The following is a 17,726-nucleotide window of genomic DNA, read 5'->3' as shown; positions in this document are numbered from 1 at the left end:
AACGGTGTGGGATACAAGCTCTGCTTCTCAGCTTAAGCAGTCCCTGCAGGCCTAGTAAAACTTCTATTATTCTCGGCCATGAAAAAGCGCCCCCTTATACTCTAGTCCTTCTGCTTCGGTACTAGACCAGAAATGACTGTTATTGATTAAACTGAAAAACAACAGAGAAAAGAACACAAAAACTGTGTTTAGGTGCTTAATAGTTCTTCTGAACCTTTCTACATGAAAAGGTGGATTGAATTTCCAATCTGTAGACTAGTGGAGTAACATCCCAGAAGGTAGTGTTGCTTTAATATATGAATTTGCGGTTTATGAAGAAGGGGTTTATTTTAATCCTTGCTATTTTGTACTGCAGATGCATTTTCAGACTTTAGAGAACAAAGTCTAGCAGAATTAAGAAAAACGCATGACTCCTCAGGATGAAACAGATTTCCTACTTGACTTTAAAAAATTAAGGAAAAGCTGATAGGGCAATAAAAAGCAGCATTTTGAAGAAAATACTGTATGCCACGTGAGATGTCAGTTTTGAGACACCACACTGTTTTGTTCATATTCATTGATAATTCACTGACTTCAGCTCCTCTAGCAGAGACTTTGAGCATGGGAGTTCAGTTCAAAAGCACGGAAATGGGGAAGATATGCATACATTTTTCACACATCTCTTGCTTATGCAAAGGATTTCTTTCATGTTAGCAGCCTGAAGCAACTAATGTTTTGATGGTGGGGTGACAAAAGTTGAATGTATGCTTGCATTAGCAGAAAACTATGAACCCTGAGATACACTTATTCTCTGCTAGATTAAAACATTTTTAAAATTAAGCAATTTTGGTAGTCATCATGTGTATGAAAGCCCATATTATCTTTAACATGTGAAAAAATGATCTTGTCCTTCTTACTTGATTTCCAACTGTTTATATGACAGAGCACTACACTTCAAGCCCCTTATTCAACAGTGATAATATATAACAGAAAACTTAGCCAGATATTTGGGATTTTTCTAGATTGTTCTTTCTGTGTATACTTGAAAACCAATACATTTGCATAACCTTTCTGTTTTTTGATTTTTAAGGAATGGGTGTTCTATCTGGCATAATAATTTCAGTTTGAAATGACACAACACCTTGAATTATTCCTTCCCCCTTAAATGAACAATTAGTCTTCCCTTACAAATGTAACACTATGCATTAATTGTTTTGTCCAGATTCTTAGGATTTGACAGACAGACTCAAAGAGATTATAATTGGAAAATTATTGTGTCAAATGTTAACTTCAAAGGATTTCTGTCAGCAATCACTGGTTATATAATATAAAGGATATTATGCAATAAACAAATCAAACTATAAATAACTTTAATAAATAAATGAACTTAAAATCAGCTTTTGATATAAGAATGGAATATTAAATAAGATTTATCAATCTTTTAAACATCTATCAGTCTTTTAAGATCTGTATTTTTCTTCACATTTCTCATTTTTTTGTTCTCCCTTCCTACTTATAGGTCCTATTTTTATTGTCATTTTCCCTGTTTCTGTGCAGTATTCTCTGTTTCATTTCTTCATACATTCTTGCTAATTCTTTTATTTTCCTTTTTCTTTCTCCTACCTATAGCTCAGAAGATCTTTTTAATGGGTCTTTTTCCTCTGAACTTCTTCTTTCCACCTGAACTCATCACTTCTCCCTTCATTTCAAAGGCACACTTCATTTTGTCATTTTTCTACTCAAATTCATCACTTCCTCATTTAAATCTTCCTTTTCTATTTCCTATTCATACAGCAATTTTCCCTCCAGTGCCCCACAATCTCCAGTAAAATAAACAATATAGACCATTTCTGTTTCCGTCATAGTCCTTGCAAATCCCTTTTGCCCCATTCAAAAAAATAGCTGAAGCTCTTCAGGGTACAAAATTGAGGAAATGGCTACTCTCTTATCTGCTGCTCTGCTGGGTTAATTCCTGGCTTCCTCTTTCCAGATGAAGAAGGAATAGTGGACTCAAACTGGTCTGAAGCTGATGAATTAGCTGTCACCCAACAAAATTCCCCAAATGCCAAGCACATCTGACACTGGCACTTTGCAGTTCTACTCGGAGGGTCTGCAGGAACAGATACGTTCCAGCGTGACAGGCTAACTACTGACAGTGAAATGCTATGTTAACACAGTTGAAATTATTTTCCAGTTGTTTCACAACATAAAAATTAAATTCAGAAGAAATACAATAGCGCAAGACCTATCCAGCCTGAATGTATTCTCCCCCTAACTTGGGTTTAAACAATTGGGATATGAATGCGTACTCAATACGCATGAACTATGCAGCTAGTGTTAAACTTTACTACAAAAACTGAAGTATAAGCCTCTGCTGTTACTATAAATCTCTTCCTGGGAAGTGGGAAATCTCTGACTTTCCAAGAAATTTGGCAGTGAGGGCATTTATATCCTGCTGCACACCTTCTCTGCATAATCCAATGTCACAGTCATTTCTTTAATTAAAATTGTTCTTATGTTTTTTTTTATATTCCAAAAAAACTCAATTCATCCACCCACAAGTTCTGAATACCTTCGTAATTTACATATATTATTGTGAATCTCAGAGACTTCATTTTTCCAACCTATTTACATCTATATTTTAAATAGAGTTGTGCAGGAGAGTTAGGCCAATGAGGCTATATAAAAGTATTAAGGTTTATATTTAAATTTCATGAGAACAGGCAATTTATGTAGAATTGTACTTTGCTAAAAGCAGGTTGCTGATTCCTATATCTTTGACTTTGAAAATAACAGAATTCAATGTCAATTTAGCCTACAGTATGAATACTCACTTTGGATAATCACTAATGTTCCATAATTGTATATGAAAATTATTTAATGGCAGTTTCAACTTCCTAGCTGGGTAACAATTCATTCCAACCATCCATAATTCAATCAGATTACATCTTGTTTTAAATATTTTAATAGATGCTTTCTTCTAGTTATTTTACAAATTATCTATGCAAATGATGTATTAAATAATTGATGAAGCAGCTTGTTTTGCTTGTAGCTGCAAGTGATGCTTTTCTTCAGAAATATATTTAGGCAGTAGTTTGATTCACAGCAAGGTTTTTGCATAATATTTTAAAAGATATTTAAGTTCCTGTTGTGATGAAGGCTTATTTAGAAACACCAAGTATAATTTAGTAACCTGATTTATGAAGCAATTTATACAATATATTAAAATAGCATTGTATAATTTTATTACATAGGGATACGCATCTTTTTAGAAGAGTCTAAATTCTTTAACATTTGGGCAACTTTGTATTATTACATTCTATGATAGAAGAAAATATATCAGCATAATTATCCCTCCTGTTTTATTACAGCTTTATAGAATTGTTAGAGGTTAATGCTGCAGTTATTTTTTCCTACTGCCAAATTTTACCCTATAATACTCCGTAAAAGTAATAGTATAAGAAATACTATTTCTCTCTTATCTGACAACCAGTAAATGATGTAATAGAATACTATGTGTTACATATTTATCCAAAATTGTAAGTAAGTGTGTGTGCATGTGTATTGCAAGAATACTTTTAATAACAAAGATTTCATGATCTGGTCCGTTTACCTATCGCGTAACAGTGCCAATGTTTAAGTACTATTTCCAATCCTTTTATTTCTTTTGTTTTTTTTTTTTAACTGAACATTTAGCATATGTTCAGTATTTCAGTAAAAAAGCCTTCTGAAATAAAATGGGATATTTATAGAAATGCTGGGCTCAAATCTTCAGCCTGTTGTTTCCTAACACAGTAATTAATTACATCAGTAAGTTCTAAGGTAGCTTCTCTCACTTATGGACAGGCATGATATCTACACTAGCTTGAAAAGTGCTTTCCTTTTCAAGTTGCAAGATTTGGAAGAATGAAAAGCAGCTTTCATGCCTGACCAGGCTGGAGACTCTGTGACAACGTGGAGTCATTCAGGAAGTTTAGGCCTGGGCACTCACAAATGTGACTGCTTCCAGCTTCTGCAAATTAACCTGGGACAGTGCAACGCACAAGCACAGGGTGACTTCCCTCGGGAACACTAAGATCCTCAGAGAGGCACCAAATTCCTATAGAAACTAATGGGAAACAGGTTACTCCATAATCAGTCTATAATAATCATAATAATGTAATAATCATGTAAAAACCATACAGCTTTGTTTCCTCTAGTGAATCTTAATCTCAAATTTATGTTTTTACAAATCTATTGATGAAGAAGTTTTAGGCAAAAAGTCTCTGTTTTCTTTGTGAGAGAAGTGGTATATCCGATACTAAGCATAGCAGGCACTGAACAGAACTTCAGGAAAGATTGCAAAAGAGCGATAGATGAATCCTGTCACTTTTTGTCATTGTGCTGAAATGTGTTATTAAGATTTCAAGAAAAAGCAGTTTTTAAAAGAAAGTGGTATTTTTAAAAGGAAATCCTAAGATCCGCAATTAGAAATTACTATTTATAAAGGACACAAAGAAAATATTCCTAGAAAATACAACATTGGTGTATCTTCCTCCCAAAGAGTTAAGTGTGCTACCCTTTTTTCCACATTCTTTTTTTTTGTTTTTTCTCAGTACCAATAGCAAATTGATCATCAGAGCGTCAGTGCTGGGCAAACAAACCCCTGAAGGCTTGTTTAGAAAACTTATAAACACTACTCTCTGCCTCAGGATGAAAAGCAAGCCTGAAAGCTGCCAGTATTTTGATATTTGCTTTACTTGTTTTAGTTGAAAGTGAAACTAATCAAGTTGATGGTGAGATTTATGTTATGTTTACTTCTCCAAACTGTTTTAAACATAGCTCTTACTTGAGGGTGTACATGCCTCAGGAATTCTATCAAATAAAATCTACTGCTTGCTTTCACTTTTTTTTTTTTTTTTTTTTTTTTTTTTTTGTCTCTAAGGTCATTGTATTTTATTTTTTTATTCATGCCTTATTTGCTTTATATTTTTAATGCTATTTTCATGTACTACTTTTTAAAATGTTAATAGTGAAAAATAGACATATAGAGAGCTCTTACTTACATAGGATCCAAAGCATGAGATCTTTTGATACAAAATTATCTATAGTCACTTGGGTGGTTTATTTCACATCCTGCTTATCAGTAGCAATCAATCCCAACACCAATGCAATGTGGTTTTAATTAATTAAAGATACAGCATTAGATGCTATTGATGCTATGATTATTGATCCTCTCTCTACAGTTTCCCTTCACCAAAAGGAAACCCTAAATATACATCCAGCTACTTTTGAGGAATATATGCAGATATCTACTTGTTACCTTCTTTCCAATCACTGCAAACAAACCAAGATGTTAACCTGAAAAGTGCTTGCCCAGAATGGTCATTTCTTTAAGAAATCAGTGAAATATATCTTTAGTTGTAACTAATCATTACAAACATAATTTAACGTTAGAGACCAGAGTGAGGAAGAATCTTGATAGGTTGCAAAAATTAAAACTCTTTTTTTTTTTTTTTTTTTTTTTAATTTGGTAACCTCCCAACAATCTTGGGCCTCTCTGCAGAGATACACTTTTACTTGATTGGATGTTTGTCCTAAACAGAAAAGCCTACAGGGCAATGCACTCAACCATAGTGTGCCCTTGAATATAAAGGATTATATTATGTTTAAAGTTACATAAGGTTAGTGTATAACTTTGAGAGAGCTTTGTCATATTTTTGCTAAGTTAGAGGCTGGTTAAAGTTTTGTATTGAAATAAAAAGCATTAAGTACCCTGAGCTTCATGTACAATGTCTTTTTTTTTTTTGCTGATGCATAGGCACGCTGCAGAATTTCTACTACTTTCAAAGCAAGAATCAGATCTAGATAGACAACTGTAACGATACAGTTCCTGAAAATAGCTGTATTTATTCTGTATAATTACAGGCTCATGCATAACACAAATTGTGCAAGGGTTCAACTAAATTTAACACCTTTGGAAGGAATGGAGCTTGCAGTGAATGTCTAAACTGAATTTCATACAGGCTATTTGAATGAAAGCTGTTAAAACAATGAATATTGAATAGTATTTCTTGACTCTGATTTGACCTAACATAGCACATGACAGCCTGCGAAAATTCAACTTCAAAAAAGCAACGATTTTTTACTTGTTAAGATGCAATGCAATATTAGCACAAAGGAAAAGGGTGTTCAAAGCTTTGGGAGTAATAACACCAAAATAAGAACAAAATCTGAAATTATTCAATTAAATGTGCAATTTAAAATTAATAATACAGAGTTCTTGTACACTTTTTCATTCTTCCTACAAAAAATACTAAAAATGAAGCAAAGCTTAAAAAGAATTCTTGGGAAAACAATAAGGAAACTAATTTAAATATTAAATAGAAAAATAATACATTGATAGTTATATCATGATAATCTTTAAATTTCATTACATAAAAATGGTCATGAGCAATAATTTTATCTTTTATAACTGTAACTTGAGAAGATCACCTTTAGCTAATGTCATATCAGTCTGTTAAGCTGACTGTATATCAACTTGCATATCAGCAAGTTTGCAATATATTTCCAAACATTGATCTTTTTAATATGTGAAAGATCTTAAATAAATTGTTCTTTACTAGGAATAAGAATAAACAAGACAAAAAATTGTGCTATTAAATGCAATCATGTACTCCAATATTATCCTAGGGAAATGGTTTTTCATTAACAGAAAAGTAAAACTTGTACCAGTCATCATCTTGCTTCTATCAAAGTACATTTATCAGTAGCAAAATATAATGAGGAAGAAACTGCCAGTATATTTACATGTAATGACTATATTGCTAAGAAACAAAATTCCATCCGAAAAACTTGCTGTGAACACCTTTTTAACTTTATATTGTGACAGACTAAGCTATTTTTCAAAGTTATCCAGCAGCAAAATAAATGACTGCTGTCATTCTTCCTTTCTTACACAGAATTAGCAATGTAATCCTGTTTTGGAATTAGTCACCATAGTTTCAACAGCATGTGCCATTAATTCACCTTAATGTGCTGTGACCAGTCAATATTGAGTCTGTAAACTCATTTGTTCTTTGGCTCTCTATGGTAAAAATCATTTCATCTATAGAGTAAAGAACTGTTTGGATGAACTCTGTAGCTAAGCAATCAAAGGATGTATTAATTATCCAAAATTCCATTCCAAAACTATGCTTTTTAAAATATTTCTAATAGCTTTTTTTCTGATAATTTGAAATATATTTTCAAATAATACTACAAAAGTCTGAAATTGCTTCAGTGACATTTAAGAGGTTTTTGCTCAGTGAATATGTACAAATAGCTCGCTTTTCAAGAATGCATTAATTCGCACACTATACATTTTGCACAGATAAGGCTAAGACACTCAGTAATTAATATTTACTGCAAACCTTTAACATCATCAACAAGCAACATGTTTTTTAAAGAATCACTTAGACTTCATCTGTTAATCTTTGTTGCTTTTCCAGAATGTGGAAGTTCCCTGCAGTTTGCTGTGTTGTATGGCTCAAGCCAGCATCTTGCATTTTGGCAAGAACAAACTTGGAAATCAGCTATAACACACCACTGTTCTCAGCACTGCTTAGCTTTTCTACACAACTGCACTGGCAGATTCACATGTACCACATAAACCTGTTTTTCCCCATTTCACACGACATAATGGGTCACACCTGACTGAACGTCCCTGGCATTACAGTGAGTTTGCTGCAGTACTGTGCTCTGTCTGTTCATCTGTTGGTGAGGAGGCATGGCAAAGACTTCCCTCCTCAGGCTGATCAGGATGCCAAAGCATTTGCAGAGGCACTAGGTGGTAAAGCAGCAAATATAGCCCTGCCTTCTTTACACTCTATAGCTCAGTGTCCAGAGGAAAGACCTGCACTCACTCATTACCCTCTGCACATAGAATGACCAAGAGTGACTGTCTGGTATGTACCAGAGGCTAGACTTGAAAAGATTAACCATTGAGGTCACCTTTTCGCCTAGAAAATAATCCTTCTTTTATAAGGACTATGTCACCTAATGATGGTCTGTCTTCATGGTCAACTTCATTAAGTATTCTTCTCCTCCCTCCTCTTGTACATCTCCTCCTCCTCCCAGAAGCACAAGATGCTTTCTGTAAACCTCTCTACTGTAGATCTCTTGCCTAGATGTTTAGAGGTGATAATTATCCTCTAGCAGAGTTGTTGGGCAGGAGTATTGCTAGTAAAACATATTTGTACAAGAGCTAGTGATTAGATAAAACTTCTACCTAACTTATCACAATGCAAACTATAGTCATAGTAGTTTTAGAAGAAGGACACAGTGCAATAGAGGAAGCAAAGTTTGTAGGTTTATTCCATGTTAGAATAAGAAAGAGTAATGATAGTAAGATAGATTAAACATCTTTCTTCAAGAACATTACCCATACATGGGGGGGGGGGGGGAAGGTCACATAAGTGAATAGATTGATCCTAAAATTAAATGAATGAGCCCCCAAAACAGATGGATTAGATTTTTTTTCCTTGAGCAGATTCATAACTAAAACTCTCTCTTTGTTTCTCTGAGAGAACATCTTCAGATGACCAAAACAAAATCGTCATGGTATTGCATTCAGTCAGTGTTTGTGGCAGTTCCAGCACTAATGAGGACCAGCTATCAAAAGGTATCCTCTGGAGCTGTCTGTCCATTTATTTTCTCCCAATGTTGCAAAAATTGCCAAGCCCAGTACTGAAGCCTGCAGCAGGCCAGCTTATACTTTGGATAAACCAGGACCTTATTTTAGTTCAAATATCTTTCCCATCTTTTTTTTTATTTATTTATTTCCTTGCATAGATTAATCATGGTCCAGCTGCATCTGGCTCACTGCTGAAAAATACTGGCTGGCAGGAGCATTCTGGCAACATTTGATGTGTTTCCTTCAGGTGTGTTCAGGAAAAAAAAACAAAAACAAATCAAAATCCTGCTGTTCATTGCCTGGGGAGGGGCACATGATATAATGGCCTTTTTCCCTCAGTAAATCTACTGAGGCTCTTGTATCCCAAAGCCATGCTTCATTACCCAGTTGTTTATAAAGGATGGCAGAGCAGTTGAAAGTGAGCACCTACGAACGCAGGCGAGCCCAGGAGGAGAGCAGTGAGATATGATTGTACGTGAGTGAAATACTGATCTGTATCCAAAAAGGGATAATCAGTGTGCTGCTGATACTCTGTGCCTAAACCCTAACCGAGTGGTGCCACCATGAAATGGTTACTGCAACGGCTCTCAGACTGTGCTTGGGAGGAAGACCTACGGGAAACAAGCAGGTCTTAGTGCTTGAAGGACATGCAGGACATCATACTGTATCTGCTTTTTGGGGGCCACACCATGCTCAGTCCCTCCTCAATTCTCTCAAGGTTATCAAGCTAGCTATCACAAATCTGCTTCTATGCAACAGAGTTAGTACAAAGAGCTCAGCCATTAGACGCTTTCAAGAACTGTATCCCATCAAGTCTAAAAGGTTAAACATTAAGCATAAAGAAGTCAATCTCACCTATTTATTTATTTTCATTTAATAAATCAAATTTCATTATTGTTTTAATCATAACAGTCCAGTTGTCAGTACTTTTTAAAGTCTCATGTTTCTGTATAGCTACCTATTATAACAGTAGTAAATTCTACAATATATTACTTTATACTACTTCTCCTTTTAGCAAAGCAGTAAACTGGCCACAGAAATTACCAGGAATTAAATTACCGATATAATTCTCCAACTCAGAGAAGGATGTCAAGAAACCATCAGCTTCTGTGGGTTTTTTTTTGTCCAGCTTACTGTGGCGAATTATGAATTGTTGCATCAGTACTGATTTGGGAGTAAATGTCTGTGTCTGCAGAGCCACAGACACAGCTCACCTGTTGGAGCAACTGTCTATGGGTGTCATCACAGCACACTGTCACCTAGCCCATTTTCAAAGCCAGCATCTGCCGGCTGGCAGAATTTCCACAGACAGTCTATCTCCAAGTATATCTCAGAGTAGGTACCTCAAATCACTAGCTATGTTTAGGAAAAATAAAAGGGGAATCCAACAAAAACGGAAATTGGAAAGGGAACACTTGCAGCTTCGCTTACTGCACACCAGAAAGTCCAATCTCTATGAAGCCAACAATGTCACTGAGAAGACCTGCAGCTTGAGTAGCTATACTGCTCTGTTCATGATGGTCTAAGGATGCAAACAAGATAAGTTTGCTTGGGGCAGTATTATCTTTCATTAGACTACTTTAAAAAAAAAAAAAAAAAAAAAAAAGACAAGCTTTTGAAAACTCAACTGCTTCCTCATACAAGCATACAAGTGAGGAAAAAAAACCCTTGTCTAGTCTTCTAACCACATTCAGACAAAGGACTTCACCCAGGCATTTCTTTTCCCTGACAATATATCAGAATGAGCATGTACAGCATCTTCAAAAGAGGGAAAGAAAATCTTTTCCCAAGCCAATTTGTGTTAAAATAGTAAAATATAGCCTTTTAAAGTCTCAGCTTCAGTAAGCAAATAAAAATAAAAATAATATGTTATAAAAGTGGTCCAACACTTTTACACAAACCAATATATAGAACTCCAACTCAAATTCTTTTACTGACCACTGCAGGGGAGAATTTCAATAAATGTGTTATGTTTCATAATGGTTTGTTTCAGTATTAAAAACGTAAATACAGTAATACTGCTTTTACAGTATTTACCATGCCTGTATTCACATTCCATCTGCCACTCAAAATGGAGGAGTAAGTTCTCTAGTTTTATAAACAGAGAAAATATCTTATGATCTTATTGAAAAGATCTTGCACACAAAAATGGAAATAGACATTCATCTTTAATTTACTTGCTTAGATATTTGCTAATTGAAATGAGTCGGTAATATCCACTCTTATCAATCCTCTGAAGTTGAATTCTTAGTAACTTTTTCATTTATGCTATTATTAGTAAGGAAATGGTTAAATGCTAAGTCTTGGCATCAGAAAGAGTAGCAAAATATATTTTAATCTAAATGTATATGTTTTAATCTAATCATTTTTTATAAGTTTTGCATAGGTGAAACTAGCAGTAATAACTCACATTTTAGTTTTATGTTGAAAAAGTAGACATAAGCTATAGCTTCACAAGTAAGAACACATAGGAAAAAAATACAAAAGACATGCTTGAAGTCAACAGCAGACTGCTTGATAATATTTTTTTCATAGCCTGTCTTACTTTCATTTTCTGTAATCAAACGTGGTGTCTGACAGCATGTGCTCTGAGACTGTAAGCAAAGATCACACAGCTCCCAGAAGAAACTTATAAATAATGAAATAACCACCCATACAGATACCAACACCAAAGAGCTGGATCAACTTTTTCTGCTACACCTTGCATAAGAAGCTCCTTTTGACTGCCATACTAGCAACGTACAATATTTAAAATAGACAATTATCAGGCTTCTTTTTTTTTCCAGTGAGATACTAAAACCACTCACTTTGCATAAAACGATGCACTACAGAAAGGCAGAGAACAAATCATATCCCCTAGACATTAGCCTTCAAGACACTCATTCTCTCCGTAACAGCGGAATAACATACAAGGAGGCCGCAGCACACAATGCCCTAGCACACAGTGAGGCAAACATAACCCCGGCCTCACTTCATTGAGTCCAGCACTATTCCTCAAAGAATTAATTTATTCAAGATATATCTTAGTAGTTACACAAGCACTTTTAATGAGCTGTGGATGGGCATTGGTTACCCTCATTTCCCCCCCCCCCTTTTTTTAGGCAGAAAACCCTTCTGCTATCCACAGTAAAAATCCTTCTTTTCTTTTGAGACTGACCTCAGAAGAAAGAGCTTCTAGATTGCCAGTTGTTCAGGGAAAGGCACTGCGTTTTTGTTTAAAAACAATAACAATCTCACAGATAGCATCCTGATTTACACCCTCAGACTACATATGGGGAAAAGGGGTAGAGGGACTAAGTAGGTGTCTTCCCAGAGCGCATTCAACATGCAGCGCAGGGAAGGTGACAATGTGGTCTCCAACCTCTCGAGGTGCTGGGAGTTACAGAAGGAGGTGTTAGCCCCCACTGTGCTATAGCAAAGGACTGGAAAGAAGGAATCAGAAAGATACACAGAGTGGCGAGGAGGAGGCAAGAATTAGAGAGCTGTATTAGTAACCGAGGGAAAGAAAAAATATAAGTGTAAACCTTGATTCAGAGATGGATAAGATGCTTTCACTGTCCCCAGTACTGATCTGATAAAGTCCATATGGCACTATATTGTGTGGTTTTGCATCTCTAACCTCTAAACATTCTGATATGTACAAAAAAAAAAATTGTCCTACACATTCACATTTTTCAGACATTACAACACCATATTTTGCTTTCTGCCCCCTTGGTATTACCAGTAGAATTCTAAAATCAGTGACAATTGAAACTATAATGACTGTTTTATAATCATTGCTTCCCACCATTTCAATTTTTTCTTCTCTCTGATCTGTATGCATATTAAGACTCAAGAAGACATAAGCAGTCACTCTAAATATAATGGTATAAACAACTTACAGACAGAATTCTTGTGGTTACTGTCTTTGTTGGGCAACATCTTGACTCCTCTTGATTTCAGCTCAATTGCTTTTTTCACTGGGATAACAAGGAAACAAAAATAAAATAATTTATTATTAAACAATTTAGAGAAGAAAATGTAGCAGCCAAATCACATGCATTACAACAATACAAAGCAACACAGGAGTCCTACAAACACACTGAAATAATTGCAATCTCTATGACAACTGAAATAATTTTGGCAAAACATAATGATTTATTATATTTCAGAAAAAAACTCAGCTCTTTAATTGAGATTATCTGCATTTGCAATATTTTGAATGTAAGGTTCCTTAGGGTCAAGCAAAACAATAATCAGTCCTAATTTAATTTCCTATCTTTCCCACTGCATAAGGCAAAATTTTAAACATTTTTACAATCTACCTCTCATTCAGAATGTACAGTACATTATATGTGTATATGAGAACCACAAACTTTTAAATATGATATTCACAAAATATTTTTTATTTGATCCATTCTTCAATAGTAGAAATGTTTTTACCTCAACTTCCTAAAGAGATTAATGTCTCATGATCACACAGTGTTACACTGTTTCATTCATTTAATCTGTTTTGAATCTACAGGGCAATTTCAATGGAATTTAGAAAGACAGTAAGAGCTCTCAAGGTTACAAAGTTTTGCAAGAGAGAACAGATCAGAAGCTTAATAGCTGGGGGAGAGGGTGGTTTATGATTGTTCTCTTTGCAGAGCTAAACAGAGTGGTCTCAGAAAAAGGGAGAAGGACATGCGGGAAGAAACTAATACAGTTGTGTGCTAAGGAATATATGGGTTAGAACTAGAATTATAATGCAAAGAGAAAAGCATAAAAATATAAGAAAAATTAATCAGAAAGTTATTAGTTCGGTGGTAGCTCAGGAACAATTTGATCAATTAAAAATAAAATACAATATATACAAAAGAAATATGCAACAAAGATAGACAATTGTGCCAAAAGGATATTAGTGGCAAAATATCTTAATAACTGATTCTAGCTGTGTATCAGAATGCTAAAGGCATCATGCCAATAATCAAAAAACATGGTAGGAATCAAATCAAAAAGTGGTAGGAAGAGCAAGTTATCATTTCTTTAAATATATTAAAATTGTGATTTCATTTTGCTTGTTTCTTTTTTGAATCTGTGCTGTTTTTGCAAAATGTGTAGCAAACTTTTCTTAAGTGTTGAAATAGCTTGCACAAGCACTACAGAAAGTATTTCTTGTTCTATATATGTTGTGAAATGTTAAATAGTGCAGATATTTATGCTTAAACCTGGAAAACATTGACGTTCAAATGCTGAAAGATGCTTGAAAAAATGCTGTAGCCACATAGGATGAAATAGATTTGATAGTAATCTTCTCAAAAAATAAATAACAAATAATAAAACATTGTCTGTGGCTTCTGGAAGGGTAAGCCTCTTGGGTAAGATTTTCTTAGGATTACTTTCTAGGACTTAGGCACTTCAATTTTCATCAAGTTCAGTCTTCCATTCTGTTTTCTTAGGCTGCACAACCAGTCTGTTCAAATGATATGGACAGCACAAGTCATGTTCCTGAATAGCTGGGATATTTCCTGCAGTTGTAGTCCCTCCTGCAGTACAAGTTCCACATTTAGCAATATCTGTCTCACATAAAACATGTGAGCAATTCTTGGAGAATATAACCACTACATTGCTTACATTCATGGATGTGCAGTATAATCCTTGACTCACTCATTAGGTAGTAAATAGAGAAAAAGAAGTACCCTCTCCTCATCTTTGTCCTCTGACCATATTTTAGGACGAAAGTGGCAATAACCTCTCGTATTTCTGTGGGACTCACTCCTGGAGGTATTAGACATGCTCAGAGCATGCTTTTCAGGAATGAGGAAAATGATCCTTGACAGCTTTAGTTTGAAATTCAGTGGATACAAATTCAAAAAAGAAAATTTTCAACTTCATATACGACAACATTTTTTCACTATTAGGATAGTCGAGCATTGAAACGGGTTGCCCAGAGATGTTCTGCAGTCTCCTTCCTTGGAGGTTTTTCACATGCTGAGAAAAAGGGAGTCTATACCTCTCTGAAAGAAAGTAGGTATGGGATTGACTATACCAGTCATCTAAAAAGCAGGTTTTATAAAAGTAGCTACCTTAAGGGGAAAATTCATCCCCTTATGAGACAGACAAAATTAATCATCATCTGAAGAGGCCTTTTCCTCTCCAAGAAATGTAACAGAAACATACACCACTGGCTGAAGTTACATTCTTACATTTTAAACAGTAACATTAGGTGACATGAGCTTTTAAGTCTGAAGAACTTTAACAGCCAAATTTAGGTATGTCTGAGCCTTTGGGCCCATGAGGTCAAATGGCAGTTATTTTTTTCATTGAATTAAGTAGGTACAGTCTGTAAAATACGATCTCTTCACTATTTGAAAGAGAAATTGATACCATTGAACACTCTGGCTTAAACAAACAACTTCAATCCCTTCTCTAACAAAAAAAAATAATAAAAAAATAAAAAATTCTAAAACACACCTTTTATAACCATTTAAATCCCGTTTGAATAGGAGATGAGATACCCATCTTTCAATCTGTTCTAGCATCATTGTTTCAGTAAGGACATCAGAGCTGAGCTCTAGAAGTCTAAGACGATCTCATCAGTCTTGTAGAAAACATCTGCAGAATTCCTTAACTTTATACTATAGCTAAATTAAACCCAGCAATGAAGTGAATATATGTCTGGCATTCTTCGAATGGATAGCAAAATTTAAAGTAAATTTTGAATTTACAAGGATTTGTAAACATGCAAACATATTATGTTTTTTATTAAGCTCTTAAGTTTTTAATGTATTTGAATCTGTGAAAAGAAAATACATTTTACCTCAGGCACAATTATCTTGCTGAACTGTTTATGACAAATTAGCAGAAAGTATGTTTTAGACAGGATGAACCACGGAATAAAATTTCAGCTCTTGGCTATAGTCAGGAGGACAAAAATTGGATATGTTAAAATAAAACATTTAACATTGGATATGTTAAAATTAAATTCCATCTGAATATAAGGAAGAACTTCTTCTCTGTGAGGGTGAAAAAGCACCGGAACAGGCTGCCCAGAGAGGTTGTGGATTCTCCTTTTCTGGAGATATTCAAACCATCCCAGATGTGATCCTGTCTAGCACTCTGTAGGTGACCCTGCTTGAGCAGGGGGGGTTGGACTAAATGATCTCCAAAGGTCCCTTCCAACCTCAACCATTCTGTGATTCTGTGAAAACTAGCTGGGACATTAGAAAAGTAGTCCATACGAGGTTTTACTGGAAGAGCGTTATTTTCTATTTTCAAAGTATCTGAAACTCTTTACTTACAAATAAAAAAACAAAAAAAAAAAAAAAAAAAAATGTAGAAAAGAAGAAGAAAGTCACCTTCAGTCATAGAAATTTCTGTTTACATTTTTGTTTATTTTATAGGTATATATTGATTTCAAATTCAGTGTTCGTGAAAAAAATCAAATTTAAGTACTCCCATAAAATGAGTGAATAGTATTTTAAATTTTTATTTGAGAATTTTAATATAATAATTGAGTTATCTACATCTCATATCTGAAAAGATGATGATCTAAGACATTTAAGGTCTGCTGCCACTCTACCATTTAAATGGTTTTCCCAGAAAGCCAGCTCTCATTTGTATTTTCTTTTCCCAAGGCATTTAAAATATCAAATATAATTGCTATGTTCATCAAAGAGAAGAGGTTAAAATAGAAAGAATCTTATGTATTTAAAACATTTGCATATGTTTGGGTCAGCGAGACTAATATCGTTGAGAATGTTCAGAGAAGCAATGAGTTTAAGAAAAATATTCAAAATAGCTAAGTTCTGATAAAGTTTTGTGTACAGACTGCAGTCTAAAGAACTTCAGAAAGACTTTCCTTGACCCATTGACCAGGTAATGAAATGTCTAACGAAAATCAGAGTAGGTAAAAATAGTGATAAATATTAGAAAGAACAGTCCTATTTTCACCCCTAAAATGATCATCACTGCTCAGAAATAAAGCCTAGAATTTAGGAAAGGCATGGTCTGTAGGGTTTAAAAAAGGAAACATGCTGCTAGAAATTGTCTGGAGAAAGTAAAGCACAAGACTTAAAATTATTATATCACTGTATAAATTGTAGTTCACCATAAACGTTGACAGCTATGTGCATTTCTGGTCCCTGCGTGGACCTGAAAAGGCTCAAGAAGGCTATAATACAACTGGGAAAAGGACTCAGGAAGGGTGACAGGGGTAAAAGGGCTTCCCAAGATATTGAATGCTCCCTTCTGAGGGATGACTGACTACGCAAGGGCTCTTCAGCCTTGGAAGCGATGGCTTGCGGGAAGGGGGGCATTGTAAGAGAGGATCAGGAGTGCCATCAGGAGGTTGTGCAGAACATTCCCTGTCTTGTTCACTCTAAGAGCTCGGGGCCAATGAGTCAAGCTAACAAGAGCAAAGCTTCAAACTAGTAAAGGGAGGTGGTTCCTCATACAAGTGAAAAACGTGTGAAACTCTTTGTCAAAAGACACTGACAAATATGGATAAAAGTTGTTTATAAAATTTCAATGGATGACTCCACAAGTGCTTGAAAGAGAGCCCTATGGACGGTTACTGAACAGACAGACTACACCAGCTTCAGGAGATACCTGCAGCTAAAAATATCTGGTGACAAGAGATGTATTATCAAGCAGATAACATCTTTTTTTTTCCCCCCTGTTCTTACTTTTCTGCAGGCATCTACTTCAGGCCATTTTTGGAGACAGGCACAGGCCTAGACAGATTCATTGTCAGAATGTTTGTTGCTACTCTTATGTTCTTATTTTGCCTTTAGGAGTTGAAGAAATAGGCCAAAATTCATTTAGCAGATAATTCTCATCTTTTTAGGACGAAAGGATGACTATTCTTTAAGTTCACATTAGTTTAGCAGACTATGTTTCTTCCCTTAAGACATTGCTATAATCCTAACATATATACCTCTGTTATATTGGGGAAATGAACTTCTTTGAAAATTCATCCTGTATTTGCAGACGTGGTGGCTGTGTGTAGCCTTGGCGAACACTGTCTCTCAGAGCAGGAGTCTAGGACCTCCAAAAGAACATGAATATTGCTCAGTTTGAAATTCTATCTACCTATGTAGATATGGGGGAAATACATCTTCTTTATACAACA

At 35.0% G+C, this 17,726-nt stretch overlaps 1 protein-coding gene across 1 annotated transcript in view; it reads right to left on the bottom strand.

The window, feature by feature from the left end:
- CSMD1 (CUB and Sushi multiple domains 1) overlaps positions 1–17,726 on the bottom strand; it is a 1,182,441-nt gene that overhangs the window by 414,885 nt on the left and 749,830 nt on the right. Inside the window, exon 7 of the mRNA XM_062571121.1 lies at positions 12,514–12,591. Coding sequence (XP_062427105.1) covers positions 12,514–12,591 — 78 coding nt within the window. The remainder of the gene's footprint in view (positions 1–12,513; positions 12,592–17,726) is intronic.

This window comes from Rhea pennata, chromosome 3 (assembly GCF_028389875.1).
Source record: "Rhea pennata isolate bPtePen1 chromosome 3, bPtePen1.pri, whole genome shotgun sequence".
NCBI classification, from domain to species: Eukaryota; Metazoa; Chordata; class Aves; order Rheiformes; family Rheidae; genus Rhea; species Rhea pennata.
This window is presented reverse-complemented; position numbering and strand designations above follow the sequence as displayed.